Source organism: Erythranthe guttata, chromosome 11 (genome assembly GCF_056151865.1).
Source record: "Erythranthe guttata isolate IM_541 chromosome 11, IM_541, whole genome shotgun sequence".
NCBI classification, from domain to species: Eukaryota; Viridiplantae; Streptophyta; class Magnoliopsida; order Lamiales; family Phrymaceae; genus Erythranthe; species Erythranthe guttata.
The window spans coordinates 4,470,185-4,486,194 of record NC_142543.1 but is presented as its reverse complement, the minus strand read 5'-3'; the positions used below and the strand labels follow the sequence as shown (position 1 = coordinate 4,486,194).

Sequence of the window (16,010 nt, the reverse complement as noted above, 5' to 3'; positions counted from 1 at the left end):
TTACTATTTTGAGGACTTTTTTTAAATTAAATATTTATTTTTACGATAAATACTCCGTGCAACGCACGGGTGAAGTACTAGTTTTATATATGTAAGACAATACGATCATAATTTTTTTCTTTCTATTTTACTATTAGTTTATTTAATTTATTTTCAATTTTTTATTATTATATCTAATTAATATTTCAAAATATTTTCATTTTAATTTAAAGGGAGTATTAGTTAGAATGGGTCTTAAGAGACAGGTCCCTAGTGACAAAACTAAATAGAACTAAATGACAACCTCAACTAAACATTTGCTTCACATCCTTTATTAAATTCATTCCAAAAATGCCATTTTACTCATTTTTATTTTATTGTTTTTTACTTTATCATTTTTACATTATTATAAACAAAATATTTTTTTCTGTTTTTTTTTATTTGAAAATTACGAATTTATTTTTTCGTTTTTATTAAAAATAAAGCAGATTTTAAAAACTACTATGGTGTACAATAATATATTATGGTACACTGTTGTATTATAAATTAAAGTATTAATATAAAAAAAAATCACTTTTTCTACATTATATTGAAAATTACAAAAACATCGTATTTTTCGTTTTTTTAAATTCAAATTACATTTTTTTTTTATTTAATCTATTTTTTTTAATATTGTAGTAGACTGTAGTATACTGTGGTGTACTATGATCTACTACGGTGTACTACAAAACCCTAGCAGCCAACAACACAAATCTCACCAACCCTAGCCGTCAAAACCTAGCCGCCTACCTTCGCAGCCGTCGCAATCATAGTCAACTATCGACATTGAGAAAACCTAGATTTACTATTTTTAACCCAAATCAAACAAAATTTCTTGAAGATCAAGAAAATCAGAGGCAATTAATAAAGAATATACTTTCAATTAAATTTCCACCATAACCACATCCCTCACCGCTTCATCGACCTCCACAGCCCCCACCACGGCCGCCACAACCACCATAGCGGGACAGCCCCATCGCCATCGACCTCCACAACCCCCACCACGGCCGCTACAACCACCATAGCGGGACAACCCCCGTCGCCGCCTCGACCACTATGGCGGGTCAGCCCCGGCTCGCATCGACTATCAAAGCCCCATGCCGCCACCTCCACCACCACGACCCCCCGCTGCCGCCTCGTGCAACACAACCCTTTGCCTTGTGCTACAACCGGAGAAGAAAGCAAGAGATATAGAGATGGAAAGATGATAGAGAAAAAAAACGAGAGAGAACGTGTGAGAGGGAGAGAACGCGTGAGAGAGAGAACGGAGAGAATACCGAAAGAATAAAATAAATCTGAATAAAAAAACGTGAATATATGTAGGTTAGGGGATTTAGGGTATAAGGGCAAGATTGGGATATAAAAAAAATTAGGGATGTGGCTCATATATTATTTCAAATTAAGGATTTAATTAAAAGAATGAATTTGGACTTGTCATTTAGTTCAAATTAGGTTTAGTTTGAGGGACTCCTAGCATATTACCCCTAGTTAGAACCCTCCTCTGCATTTTTTTTTTGGTAAATAACACTTAACCCCCTTGTGGTTTAAACATTTTGTACATCCCCTTAAATTAGGCACATAACCCCTTTGTGGTTTTGACATTTTGCACATGACCCCCTTTGATATAAAATTATGCACATAACCCCTTGAATAGAAAACTGGAAAATACTAAATTACTCCTAAAAAATAGACTTAGTTTCTTAAGAAAATTAAAATTCGAAATCAACTATAATATAATATATTATATAGAAAATAGTAAGTAATAATCATAGTTAATAATAATATTAAAGCTTTGAAATATGTAGAATTATTTTACCGAATTATAATTGAACAAAGAAATTGGTAGTTCATAATTTTATATCTACTTTAATCCTTTTATATTTGATTTGTAGCATATGAGATTTTCAAATTGGTTTCTAAATTGAATAACTTGTCAATCGTACAATAACTAGTATTTTATACATTTTGTGTTGTTAAACTAAAAAAACACAATAATATATTATATTTCTCATTGTACAAAAAAATATATTAAGCTTTTGATTTTATAGTATAGTCATTTTAAAATTAAAACAATAAATTTTGACATGATAGATAGAGTAACCAACGAACAGTTGATATAGTTGCAATTTGGCTAAACTTTAGGAGTAATTTAGTTTTTTCCAGTTTTCTATTCAAGGGAGTTATGTGCCTAATTTCATATCATAAGGGGGTCATGTGCAAAATATCAAAAGCACAAGGGAGTTATGTGCCTAATTTCATATCATAAGGGATCATGTGCAAAAAGTCAAAACCACAAGGGGATTATGTGCTTAATTTCATACCATAAGAGGGTCATGTGCAAAATATCCAAACCACAAGGGGGTTAAGTGCTATTTACCCTTTTTTTTTATAAGAATGAGTCCAACCATTTTCACTTATTAGTGATAGACCCACTTTATCCTTTATCCCAAATCTACCATCCCCATTATTCACTCCATATCATCTACTACTTATAATTTTTTTATAGATAATTTAAATAAATTTTCGTTTTCTTTAAAAAACTAGCAAAAATGACTTTAAAAAATATTTTTTTCTTTATTTTTTTTTAATTATTTTTTTTTAATTTCAATTTTTTTGTTTGGAATCAACTATAAAAATTCCGAAACCAACTACAATATTTCCGAAATCGACTATAATTTTGATTTTTTTTATTTCATTTTTCTTAATTTTCATTTTCAGGTTTTTGGGCTTTTATGCATTATGCACTGTACGTTAGACCATATTTGGTCTTCCACCCCAGCTTCCTCTTTTCGCCTTTGACTCTTCATGAATGTGGTTATTGAAGGCTTCGTTAAATTTGATATCAATGGGCCATTAATTTATATATCACGTAACAGTGTTATACTATCAAAGGAAATCTTAGGATGTATTAAATATGCCCAAAGAGGACTCACTTTGACCAAAATAATATTTTCAATTAATGCTTGATCGACTGCTGCCAATCCGTAATAGCATCTTTCATGATCTTCTCCTGCCTCGTCGGAAAAGGAATGCTGCTCTGATTTGGGTGTTGTATGCCAAATGAATGTTCTCCCTGATTTGTTGGGATTCTTGATCATATGACAAAACCAACGCCCCTATGTAGGTGCAAATTAAAGATTCCGTATTCATTCCCGTCGTCGGAGGCCCAGAGTTCGCGGGTCTCTGTGATGAAGCTCCAACATCCACCGGTCACCCCACCCCGACCAACACTAGCTCTTCGCTTGTCGGACTATCGCCTTCGTCGGTGGAATGGCTTTCAGTCATTCGCCATATGGAGTATGTTCATCCCTATATATCCTCTAGTGAAAGGGTATATTGCATGGCACATCCACCAGAGATAGATATGATACAAACAACCGCATAAATAACACCCAATGTGGATATAATGGCCATGGCTAAGTTCCTCTTACGAAGTGAACAAACAACACACCAGTCCAAAAATATGTTTCTAGTTGAATATAAATCGCTCGTGTCCTATCTTCTCCACCACTATTCCATGTACATGACTCCGAATTTTTGACATCGTACTTTCGACCGCTTCTCTATTTATCTCCTTTCGTGTCAAAACTCGCACAATCAATATTGTACATCTGTGTTGACGTATGTATTCTTCCATGCTTCCGAAGGATCGGAGGATTGCTTTCCACCTTCTCGTCCTCTGTTAATTTTAGCCGAGGTCGTAAACGAGTGAGAATGTCTTTCATAGATTCAATCACTGAATAAACTGATGAAAAATTATTTACCCAAGTCTCATGAAGAGAAAGAAAATCTCACGATGAAAGAGAAGCTCTCATATAGAGAGAGAGAGAGAGAGAGAGAGAGAGAGAGAGAGAGAGAGAGAGAGAGAGAGAGAGAGAGAGAGAGAGAGAGAGAGAGAGCATGAGTGTTTTTGTAGATAATTTGAAATGTGATAATCTCTCCAACTTACTGTACAAAATTTCCTAATGAAACATGTTTTTTCTGAAGGAAAAAAAAAACATAGAATAAAAATAAGGGCAAATTACAGCCACCCCTGAGGTAAGGTCAAATTACGAAGAAAAAAACCCTCTTGTTTGCATAATTACAGCCACCCCTCAACTATGTAATGCCTTACGGGAAAACCCTTTCAGTTTGTAAATTGAGAGGTGTTCATTCGATACAACCACCAAATTTCTCTATCTCTCAGAGATATGTTATCTCATTTCTCTCTATTTTCTCTTCTTTCTCTACCTCTGCTGCCCCGCTGCAACCTCTCTTGATTGCACTGGCGTCATCTTCGCCCTGATGTCTTCTCTCTGTCGTTCCCCATCGTCCCAATGACGAAATAGGTGGAGAATCATCCACACTGTCACGATGCACATTGTTTCTTGATTTCCATCATGGATTAGCAACCTAGATCCTTATTCACAATAATATCATTGATTTCAAAGTGAAGATTGGTCATTTGCTTCAAATTTTGAAGTATTCCTCTATTTTTCATTTTTTTGGGATTCTCCGCGTTAGTTTTTCGCTGGAGAAAATGATAGATATTTTAAGTTGTTTTCGCTAGAATTTGAGTATTTTTTGAAATTGGAAAGATTTGCATAAAGAGGAATCATGGGTGCTTGAGATGACGAGTATCGTAGTGTTGGAATTTTCATAATTTCCAATAATTAGTATTGAGTAATATTAATTAAATTAAGTAAAGATTAATTTCATTTATTTACTTGATCATAATCATGAAGTAAAGTGAATGAAAATTGTCTTGATTAAATGGTTAAAGTTCAAAAGATGCGCGCTCGATGTGATCGAGAGATGGACTAGTTTGGGTTTAGGTGTCTACAAATATTACTTTTGGGGAAATTTAGTAATTAATCAAATTAGTTGACCCAAAATCTAAATAATAAAATATTTTGCCCAAACCAAATATTTAATTAATTGGCCCATGACCAATTAATTTTCTACGTTTTGAACTCAACACAACCTTCTGCTTCTTCTTCCAACCATTGCAACCATCTATGAATTGATCTCTACCGCCTATAAATAAAGGCAAAATCTGGCTAGTTTTGTACTGAATTTAATCGGCAATTACGAGATAGTTCTTCATATTCTTCTTTCCCTCCGTCAAAGTTTCGTTCGTTGTTCAAGTTCGCCGTGGGTGGAATATTCGTGCAAATATTTGACAACCGATCGTTGTACCTTGGGAGACTACCGGGAAGAGATTATGCATTGTTGACAGCCCGGAAATATTGTCTTAAGGGAATTGCTTTGGCAAGCCTCGATCGTTCTTTGTGTTTTTCACAATTCCTCTTTTCGACAAACAAGTAAGTATTTTTTGTTTACGCAGATTGTTATTTATAATTATACCAACATGTAGTGGGCAATATGGTTGCCTGGGGCAAACAATTATGCGATGAGTATAATAGAGCGAAAATAGTTATTCCAGAAGACTTGACCAAAAAAAATTCAATTAAGGTAAATTTTAAAGATGCATTTTACATGTGGTGAAAATTTATTTAAAGTCGCAATAGTAGCACAAGACTTGAGTGTATAAAGGAAAGAGTACAACCATCACAAAAACGTGACGAGGAAATGAGATTACAAGGGACTTGTCCCTCCCAATTTGAACGTACAACGAGCCCATTTCACTAGCAAAATTACGATTTCTAAGAATGTCGCGACTTATTAGAGTCTTTTGATGTTTGTTCGTTTTCTTTTACGAGACGAAGTGGGATGAGTATTGTATAAGTATTACAGCCTATTCTTTAACGCAAGCGGATTTTGTAGATAATTTGGAATGTGATATTCTCTCCAAGCTACTAGGTACAAAATTGCCTAGTAAAACATATATGTTTTTCTTCAAGGAGAAAAAAAATAGAATATTAAAATAATAATAATAATAATAATAATTAATAAAAAGAAAAATGGGGTGCATAAAAAATATCGGTCCCAGCCTCAAGATTGGAGGTGTTGCAAAATCTGACAGCCTCTGATATCATTTCACCGCCGCATCCGTATTCTTCACTTTTTTTTCTTTCTTAAGAAACTCAACTTGTTATCCGGCCAATCAAAAGAAAGTAGGCAAACTTGCCCATATCATCATCATATAATAATATAATAATTTCTTACTAAAAAATATATTTATATAATTTAGGGTAAATTCCATTTCCACCCTTGTACTTTAGCTTAATATCACTTTACTCCCTATTACTCTCGATTGCATTGATTTGCCCCCCCTGCACATGAAATTTTGTCTGAAATGTGGCCCTCGCTTTTAATTGTCAGACATTTGACATTAACACCATTTGATCTAAGCTCTGAAGTTACAAAAACGTCACCCCTCTCAGTTCAAATAATTATAAAAAAAATAATAATAATAATAATAATAAACAACAAAAAAAAAAAAAAAAATTCAAGACAACGAAAAAACATAATCCACGACGGCAGCCACAACTTATTATTTATTTTCTTAATTTTTTTAAATAATTATTTAAACTCGGAGATATGGTTTTTTTTTTGTAATGTTCAAACTTAGATCAAACGGTGTTAAGTCCAAAGGTCTAAAAACTAACGGCGAGGGACACACTGCGACAATTTTTCAAGTACAAGTGGACAAATCGATGCAATCGAGAGTAGGAGGGGGTAAAGTGATATCGAGCTAAAGTACAAGGGGGGAAAGTGTAAATTTATCCTATAATTTAACATAAAAAAAGGGGATAAATACCATGTAGTATATGTATATCCATTCAATGAAGAAAGTCCTTACAGAAGAGGAAAACGCAGTTGTGCATAAAACAAAGTTTATCCGTTTACCTCGATTTCCGTTCAATTCTCCACCTCTAAATTTATCTACTAAACAAAATCTCTCTATTAAGGGACTATCTTGAAAAAAAAATTTATCGGAAAAACCAAAAAAAAAAAAGAAAAGAAAATATGATGGGAAGGCAGCAGCAGAACAATCATCAGGATTACCAGCAGTCATCCAAGATATTCTACGAGCTATCAGCTCTAGTTTTGAATATTATGCGATCGCCTCCCTTGTCGATTGATTTTTCCGATCAAACTCCGGCGATCCAACGGCGGGGTAGGGAGGTGGGGGGGCCGTCTTTTCAGCAGATAACTCCGGCGGGTTTCGCGTCTCTGCTACTTGGGGTTTCGTTATCCCTGATGCTGTGTGGATCGGTGACTTTTTTCCTTGGTTTTATATTGATGCCGTGGGTTCTTGGATTGGTCGTTTTCTTGTACTTTGTCGGCATAGTTTCGAGCGTTTCGATGATTGGGAGATCCATTTTTTGTCATAATTATTCCCCTTCTCCGCCCAGGAAAGATTTTCCTTGTAAGATTTCTTCTCTTCTTCTTCTCCAAGATTCAAGATTCGATTTTTTTTTTTTTTAAATTAGGGTTTTGTGTTATCTGCTTTGATGATTGTTAATTGTTGATTTGTTTGCTCTGTTTATATGTATTGAGGATTGATATGTGTTTTTGTGCTGTTCTTGATTTGCCCTTGATTTCATCCTGCAGTTTTATTTGTTGTTGTTGCTCAATTCTTTTGGCATTTAAATCCTTGGGTTTTCTTACAGGATAATCTATTGTTGACTTTGTTTAGATTTGCCTTTTAAGATTTTTTTTTTCCATTTTTTAAGTTCTTACATGATAATACAAAAGTAATCACAAAAAAAAAACCCTTGAGTTTGGGTAATTAGAACCCCCATTAGTTATGAATCTTCATACACGTCCACCCTCACCGTGTCAAATTTAGTGGAATCTTCTCGATTATGTGGAATATTGTACAGTTTGTATCCGTTTTACCTCATTCGAGCGTCACATTTTGAACCAAGATGATCATAATATATGTTCTTGGCTTGTAAATATCAGATTGGTATGATATTGATACATTGATTGTGGTGTATAAGTAACTGCAGTTTTGCACAAAACGAATATACAGTAGAGAAGATTCCTCAGAATTTAAAAGATAAAAGATAGTTGAGAGGTGATTTTAATTACCTAATCAAAAGGAGTTTTTTTCATAATTTAACCTTACCTCGTGGGGTGGCGGGAATTTACCGTACAAAAATTGTAGCTAATTCTTCTTATCATACACTCATTGAGTTTTCTAGCTGCGCCTGCGTTATTACAGGGCAGGCCTATTGGTTTATGGTTGACCAAACATTTAGTTTTTTTTTTTTTTTTTTTTTTTTTTTGTGGTTAAAAGATTCTCATTATCACTGGATAGACAATATTGAATGCCGGGCCGGGCGCACATGAAATTTCGTCGACAATGTATATGCTATATCTTTTATGATATTTTTGGAGCTTGTAACATTGGATGATAAGACTTTCCAGTGTGTGATTAATGATAATTAGTAAGTTTACTCTTCAGAAATCAAGAAAGTTCGTGAAAATCATACTATATTTTTTGAAAGAAAAATTAAGTCGGGAGGTCCGTGCTTTTTTGTGCAATAGCTTATTTACAGGACTTACTTTTATGTTCTTGAAACATTTTGTGAGATATTTTAAAAGAGCTTTCAAACTCAGCCGAAAAATCCTCCCATGTCGATAAGGCTTTCATTTGCCGAGATTGTAAAAGGGATCTCATTCAAATCGATAATGTGCATTGCTCGAGATCTTAAGGCTAGTATATAGCCATTTTTTTTAATTACTCTGTCTCTTTACAGTTCCTTCATCCGTGGTTGGCTTAGAAGTTTATTCATCGAATTACGTCTGGTTCAGAAGATGAACACAATTTTCCTACATCATTTAGCTTATATATTAATTGTTATAGGGGGCACAATTCTTCATGTTTATTTCTCGAGAAAAATGTAATTATTTTTTATTTATTTATTTATTAATTTATTTTATTGATCCCTTGCATTGCAGCGTGGAAGCTTTTGTGACGACAATTTAGATATGAGCTGGTGCGAAGGACTTAAAAGCAGCGCACTTTTGCTGTTTGGTTTCCGTACCGGTTCAAATTGACGTACTCCAGTTGGGGAACTGTGGATACTACTTTTCTCGTTCGAGGGATTCTACGAACATGTGGATTTATTGAAGAATGAACTGTGATACATTTCATTAGCCTTGTTTTTTTTTTTTTTTCTTGCTGGTTTGCTAGGAACATCTATTATATGTTGCTGCATGTTCTCTCTCTTGAAAGAGATTCTTTTTTTTTTTTTTTTTTTTTTTGGAGCTTTTAAATATGTATATGAATTGTAGACTGTATGATAATTCCTATCTTCTGAGAAATGAATTATGTTTGCTGAAATTGATAAGATATGTGTTGGGCATATACAAATTGAGGGTATTCTGGTCTTTGTTCATTGTGTTTTACTCTTTTTTTTTGGGGCCCATTTGAGATACCCTGTGAAAGTGAAACTACTACAAAATAATTCTTTTTATTATTAATTTTTTGAATTTTTTTTCTCGTACAAATGATTGTTATTTATAGTTATGTTCTTTCTTTTTGCCCAGAAATTATGGTCGATTAATTATGTACACACATAATATCATCACAAATTTATACCAAAAAAAATTCACCAACATCAAAAACAAAATTCACAATTTAAAAATTATATTATACATCAATTAGTAACCAACAAATACAGATCAAAACACACCAACACATGCATATAGTATTATGTCACTATAAGTTACTACACATGACTATAGCAATGTGTAGCATGTAGTTGACTCCAATAAACACTATTGTGGGCCGGAAGAATCGTCGTCGTCGAAATAGACGTGCATTATTAAAAGACCATAGGAACATATCCATAGCTCCAAAATGTATGACATTACCATCAAAAGAAAGAGCTTGACGAGAGCAATCCAATGGCAGGTAACCCATCGAATTCTGACCGGTGGAGAGAAAGCTATGGCTCCAAGAAACACCACTATTGGCCGGAAAACTGAGGCGAAAATTCGGACCAATATACGGTAGAAAACTCAAGTGTTCACGAGTCCACTATATATGGACACTTAATTGAGTTTTAAAATACAGTTCGGTTTCGATTTTGGATTATAGATCCAATTGAGTCGGCTAACAAGCCCGTCAACCACGAAATGAATGAGTCCAATCGAGACTGGATATGACCGAGAAACATGAACCATGAACATGTCTAGTAAGTCCTATGCTTAGTAATCTTAAATTCACAAGTAGATTTTTAACTTCAAAATCTTTTTTCGATTTTGAATTTTTGTGTGGTGTGCAATTTTTTTGAATTATACTATTAAAAGAAATATATTTCTCAAATATTGAAATATGAAAATTTATTAAACCTAAAACGATACTTTTTCTTATTCCTTTTAAAGAAATTCAAATATATCAACATTGTGTTTTTTTTTTCTTGAAATAAAGGGAAGCCCCACACAACTCACATATTGCCCATTGACTAAATTTTTATTATCGTGCAATACTCGCGAATTGCAGAAAATATGTAAACTACGCAAGGCATAAGCTGCAACAACTTGTAAATGGGTTCAAACTCGGTGATTCAATTCGCGCTTTCTTAATCTACCAACTAAAACTAAGATTCAAACTCAGATCTTTAGTGATGCCTAACTGTACATTGAACGTAATAATGGAGTTAACATTTGGCGTTTATACTGCATACCTGTAATATAAGAAGTGAATAAAGTTGTAAAACACCATTTTCAACAACCTACTCCAACGATGTTATATATTTTACACAACTATAATTTTTTTTTTATCGCTTAAATTAATAGTTTGAATTTGCAATTCAAATCCCATATTATAAATATTTATAATTATAAAAACTTTTTTGATATATGTTAATTTCAAAAAAAAAGTTGAGTTTTGAATGGCGCAGTTATACTATTCGAATATTAAATTAATTAATAGAACAATAATTAACTTCTAATTATAATTAGTAATAAATATAAAGTTAATTTCCAATATTAATGTAATTATTTTAAAAATATTCAGTATAGAGTACACTAATGTATTTTTTTTTAAATATTTTCTTAGTTGTTTAAATTATAACATTGTTTTTCCAATATCAGAAACTTGATAAACCAAAGTTATAATTTGAATATAGTGTATAATTTACATTAGGTTTTTGGAGTATGGATTCTTTAGGTTAGTTTAAATTTTAAATATAAAAAGGTTATTATAAATTAATTAAAATAATCTATATAATATATAAAAGTTGAATTTCATAGCTAATTGATTGACATTTGGCAATTTCAATTGGTGACATGTCCTCAATTTCATCCCAAGTGGCGAATTGATTGGTGGAAATAAATCATCAAAAAACATGTCATCATTTTCCAAAATTAAAGCTAATTAAATATATTTAATTATTTTATTAATATATTTATAGCCTACCATTTATAAAATGCTCTAAATATATCAACTTTCTTAGAAACTATAAATAAATTTATTTTTGAATTTAATTTTATAATTAATTTAATTTTAATTTAGTTAAATTCGATTTAAATTCTTCACTTATTATTGCATTATTGGTGGTGTTACGGAAATTTTGAGTTTTAATTCATAAATTTGGATTTATATTAAAAAAAATATTGCAGAATAAATTATTTGATATTATACATTTCACATTTCACATGACCAGAGAATATGCATTTTTTTACTAATTTAATATTATATATTAACATTATCTGTAAAAAAGAAAGATACATGTTCAAATTTATTATATTGCGAAAATTGATACTATTTTTTTTCTGCCATGTGTAGTGTAATGTACTCCCAATTATTTACCATATTGAAAATTATACTACATGAATTTCGTGTTATTATTTAAAAAAAAATATTTTCTCTTCATTGAATCCAGTGAAAATAAATTTTACGATTGATTTAACCATTTAAATCATATACTAATTAAAATACAAATTTTATCATGATTATACTAATAAGTTGAATAACCTAAGTTAAGTTTAACAATTGATAAAAAAAAAACGAATTGATTGTATATATTTCAAAATATAATAATGTTATTCTAAATCTTTGGTATTAAATTCGTTTATCCACTTTATTTAATACCAAAAATTAAGAATATCAATTGTTTTATTTAAAATGTATAATGGTCGTATATACTATATATTATAATAATTAAGTAAATATATAGAGCAACTCCAACACAAAAGTATCAAAATTAGTTTCCGAATATTTATGTGCTATTTAATATTTTATTTTAATATTTATCTAAATGTATTTGCTCCAACCATATGTATTAAATAGTTGTTAATTAAATATATCTAATTGCCACATGTTATTTTCTAAATTGGCACTGAGGTGGTTAAATTCATAACTCATGTTTGATATTTTATTCTGCATGATTGCATAATATATTTTTTACATACTGAAAGATGAAATATCAAACTACAATCCTTATTTCATCACTCAATTGGAAATAAAAATTACTATAAAAGAAATGTCACGTCTGCAAGGGTAGACTACATACTTTTTGGGACATTACTTGGAATAAAAAAGATTCCGTAAAAAATCACACCATAAGGGGGTCGTGTAAGACCGAAACAAACATCCGGGGGATTTTGGTAATCACCGATAAGTGGGGGTGTTTTCTGTAATTTAGCCTAAGTTTAGGAGAATTTTCATAATTTATCTTATTAACAACAATTATTGTTCTTCTACGTCTTAACGTTTGCTTATACCCTTATAATATTTTAAATAATTTTAATGTCAGTTTGAAAATAAAATGAAATATTAATTTTTAATATATTTAAATGTGTTTTTTTATGCTTCAGCTACCACACATAAGAAATTTGATATAAAGGTTTGAGATTGAATATAATTGTTTTTTATACTAAATAATAGATCATTGCAAAAAAAAAAAAAAAAATGTTGCAAAATTAGAATTTGTGATTAATATTAGTATTAGAATTAGAATTATAATTAATATTCTTTGAATTCGTATTAGTATTAATACTAGAAATAGGATTCAGATTGTAATTAGGATTAATATAATATTAAAATTAATATTAGGATTATGATTAATATTAGTATTAGAATTATAATTAAGATTATGATTATGCTTAGTACGATATTTAGTGACATGCATTAGTATTAGGATTATGATTAGCATTAGGATTGGGATTAGAATTATAATTAAGATTAGAATTAGAATTAACATTAGCATTATTAGTATTAAAATTATTATATGATAAGTGTTAGGAATAGGATTATGATTATGATTATGATTATAATTATGATTAGTGTTATGAATAAGATTAGGAATATGACAAGGATTTGGATAATATTAGAATTACAATTTTAAGTAGCATTAGCATTAACATTAACAATATTAACATATTAGTATTAGTAATAGTATTAGTAATAATATTAGTATTAATATTAGTATTAATATATGTATTAGTATTAGTATTAGTATTAATATAAGTATTAGTATTAGTATTAGTATTAGTATTAGTATTAGTATTAGTATTAGTATTAGTATTAGTATTAGTATTAGTATTAATATTAGTATTAGTATTAGTATTAGATTAGTATTAGTAATAATAATAGTATTAGTATTAGTACAAATATTAGTATTAACATAAGTATAATTATCCATATCAATATTAGTATTGGTATCAGTATCAATATCAATATCAATATCAGTATCAGTATCAGTACCAATATCAGTATCAATATTAGTATTGGTATCAGTATCGGTATCGGTATCGGTATCGGTATCGGTATCGGTATCGGTATCGGTATCGGTATCGGTATCGGTATCGGTATCGGTATCAGTATCAGTATTTGTATCAGTATCAATATCAGTATATGTATCATTAACATTAGATCATTAACATTAAAATTAGTTTTAGCATTTATATTAGTATTAATAATAGTATTAGTATCAGTATTAGTATTAATATTACTATTAATAATAGTATTAGTACTAATATTAGTATTAATATCAGTACAAATATCCTTATTAGTATTAGTATCGGTATCCGTACCAGTATCAGTATAAGTATCAGTATCAGTATCAATATATGTATCAATATCGGTATCAGTTTCAGTATCAGTATCAGTATGAGTAACATATTAGTATCAATTCCTGTATCAGTATCAGTATCAGTATCATCATCAATATTAGTATTAGTATCTGTATTATTAGTATAATATTAGTATTAGTATTTTTATCAATATCAGTATCAGTATGAGTAACAATATTAGTATCAGTATTAGTATGAGTATCAGTATGATTATGAGTATCAATATTAGTATGAGTATCAGTATTAGTATTAGTATTAATATTAGTATTAGTATTAGTATTAGTATTAGTATTAGTATTAATATTACTATGAATATCAATATGACTATCAACATCAGTATCAATATTAACATCAGTATCAGTATAAGTATCAGTATCAGTGTCAGTATCAGTATCAGTATCAATATCAGTATTTGTATCAGTATCAGTATCAATATCAGTAAGTATTAGTATTAGTATTAGTTTTAATATTAGTATTAGTATTAATATTAGTATTAGTATTAGTATTAGTATTAGTATTAGTATTAGTATTAGTATTAGTATTAGTATTAGTATTAGTATTAGTATTAGTATTAGTATTATTATTAGTATTAGTATTAGTATTAGTATTAGTATTAGTATTAAGATTAGAAGTAGTATTAGTACGAGTATCAGTATTAGTATTAGTATCAATATTAATATAAGTATTACTATTATTATCATTATCAATATTAATATTAGTATTAGTATTAGTATTAGTATTAGTATTAGTATTAGTATTAGTATTAGTATTAGTATTAGTATTAGTATTAGTATTAGTATTAGTATTAGTATTAGTATTAGTATTAGTATTAGTGTTAGTATTATTATAAGTATTACTATCAATATTAGTATCAATATTGATATAAGTATTGGTATTATTATTGGTGGGATATACATCTTATCTCTTTTGCAATATTTATAAGTTGTTTTGTTGTTTGAGTAATGTGCATCACTAATTGAATGTTGTTAGTTATAAACTTGCAGGTTATTTGAATATCTATTGTGTTACCTCTATACTATTGTGTTTGTTGTTAAGTTAGTTATTTTGCAGAAGATTCACATGGTGTAGTAGATGCATTCCATGAAATAGAGTTTTACCATATGTTTTAAATGATTTCACTTAATCTTTATATCATGTTTTGCGCCCTTCGCATATTCTTCTTTGTTATATTTAATTGAATTTCATATGTTACAACTCTGAATTAATAGATAACTTTTTTTTTATTTCCTCCCATTTTGTTTTATTTGAATTGGTGTTGTTAGAGAGAGATAATCGTTTAAATATTATTATTTTTCTCATTTTGAAACTTACCTCCGTGCAACGCACGGGTGAAGTACTAGTACTAGGAAAAAGAAATCAGAGAGAAAAAAAGAAGGGAAGAAACAAAAACTTAACCGTCGACAGCAGGGTTCGAACCTGCGCGGGCGAAGCCCAACAGATTTCAAGTCTGTCTCCTTAACCACTCGGACATATCGACTGATGTTACTTGGAGCGGAACTAAATAACTATAATCTCTTATATATTTAATTTCAACACCACATTTCTTTCTCTGATTTAGTGTGAAACACCGTATTTGAAATTTCTTTTTTTGATGATTACCGTATTCGAAATTTCGATTTCCGATTAAAAATCCAAACATAATGTTGTATAAGCCATAAGGTATGAATAGTACTAAATTCCTTAATTACTATGTTAGTGTAATACTTTTTTTTTTTTGTTATTAAGTTATGTATTAAATTGGTCATTTTATTTTATTTTCACTTTTAAAATGTTATCCCATGCATCGTATAGGAAAAAAATGCAAGTTAGTGTTAAATCAAGAAACATATTAATGACAAATTGGGACACTATTTTTTTTATTTTAATGAACGAGGATAAACATACACTCTCGTATAACAGCTTGCAAACTATATGACAGATGTAAACTAACTAGACTAATCATGTGTGACAAACTCGACCTCACGACCATTAACAAGGAAATTCAAACCCGA

The 16,010-nt window shown here is 30.2% G+C and overlaps 1 protein-coding gene and 1 non-coding gene across 2 annotated transcripts; one reads left to right on the top strand and one right to left on the bottom strand.

Annotated features, from left to right (window-relative positions):
* Nucleotides 1-6,853: 6,853 nt before the first annotated feature.
* LOC105962386 (uncharacterized) lies at nucleotides 6,854-9,289 on the top strand. The gene is made up of 2 exons (XM_012986688.2): nucleotides 6,854-7,333; nucleotides 8,875-9,289. The coding sequence occupies exons 1-2, from the start codon at nucleotides 6,931-6,933 to the stop codon at nucleotides 8,889-8,891; spliced, it is 420 nt and encodes a 139-aa protein (XP_012842142.2). The 5' UTR covers nucleotides 6,854-6,930; the 3' UTR covers nucleotides 8,892-9,289.
* Nucleotides 9,290-15,414: 6,125 nt separating this feature from the next.
* On the bottom strand, nucleotides 15,415-15,496 carry TRNAS-UGA (transfer RNA serine (anticodon UGA)). Its single transcript has one exon. It is a non-coding gene; the product is annotated as a tRNA-Ser (tRNA).
* Between the last annotated feature and the right edge of the window lie 514 nt (nucleotides 15,497-16,010).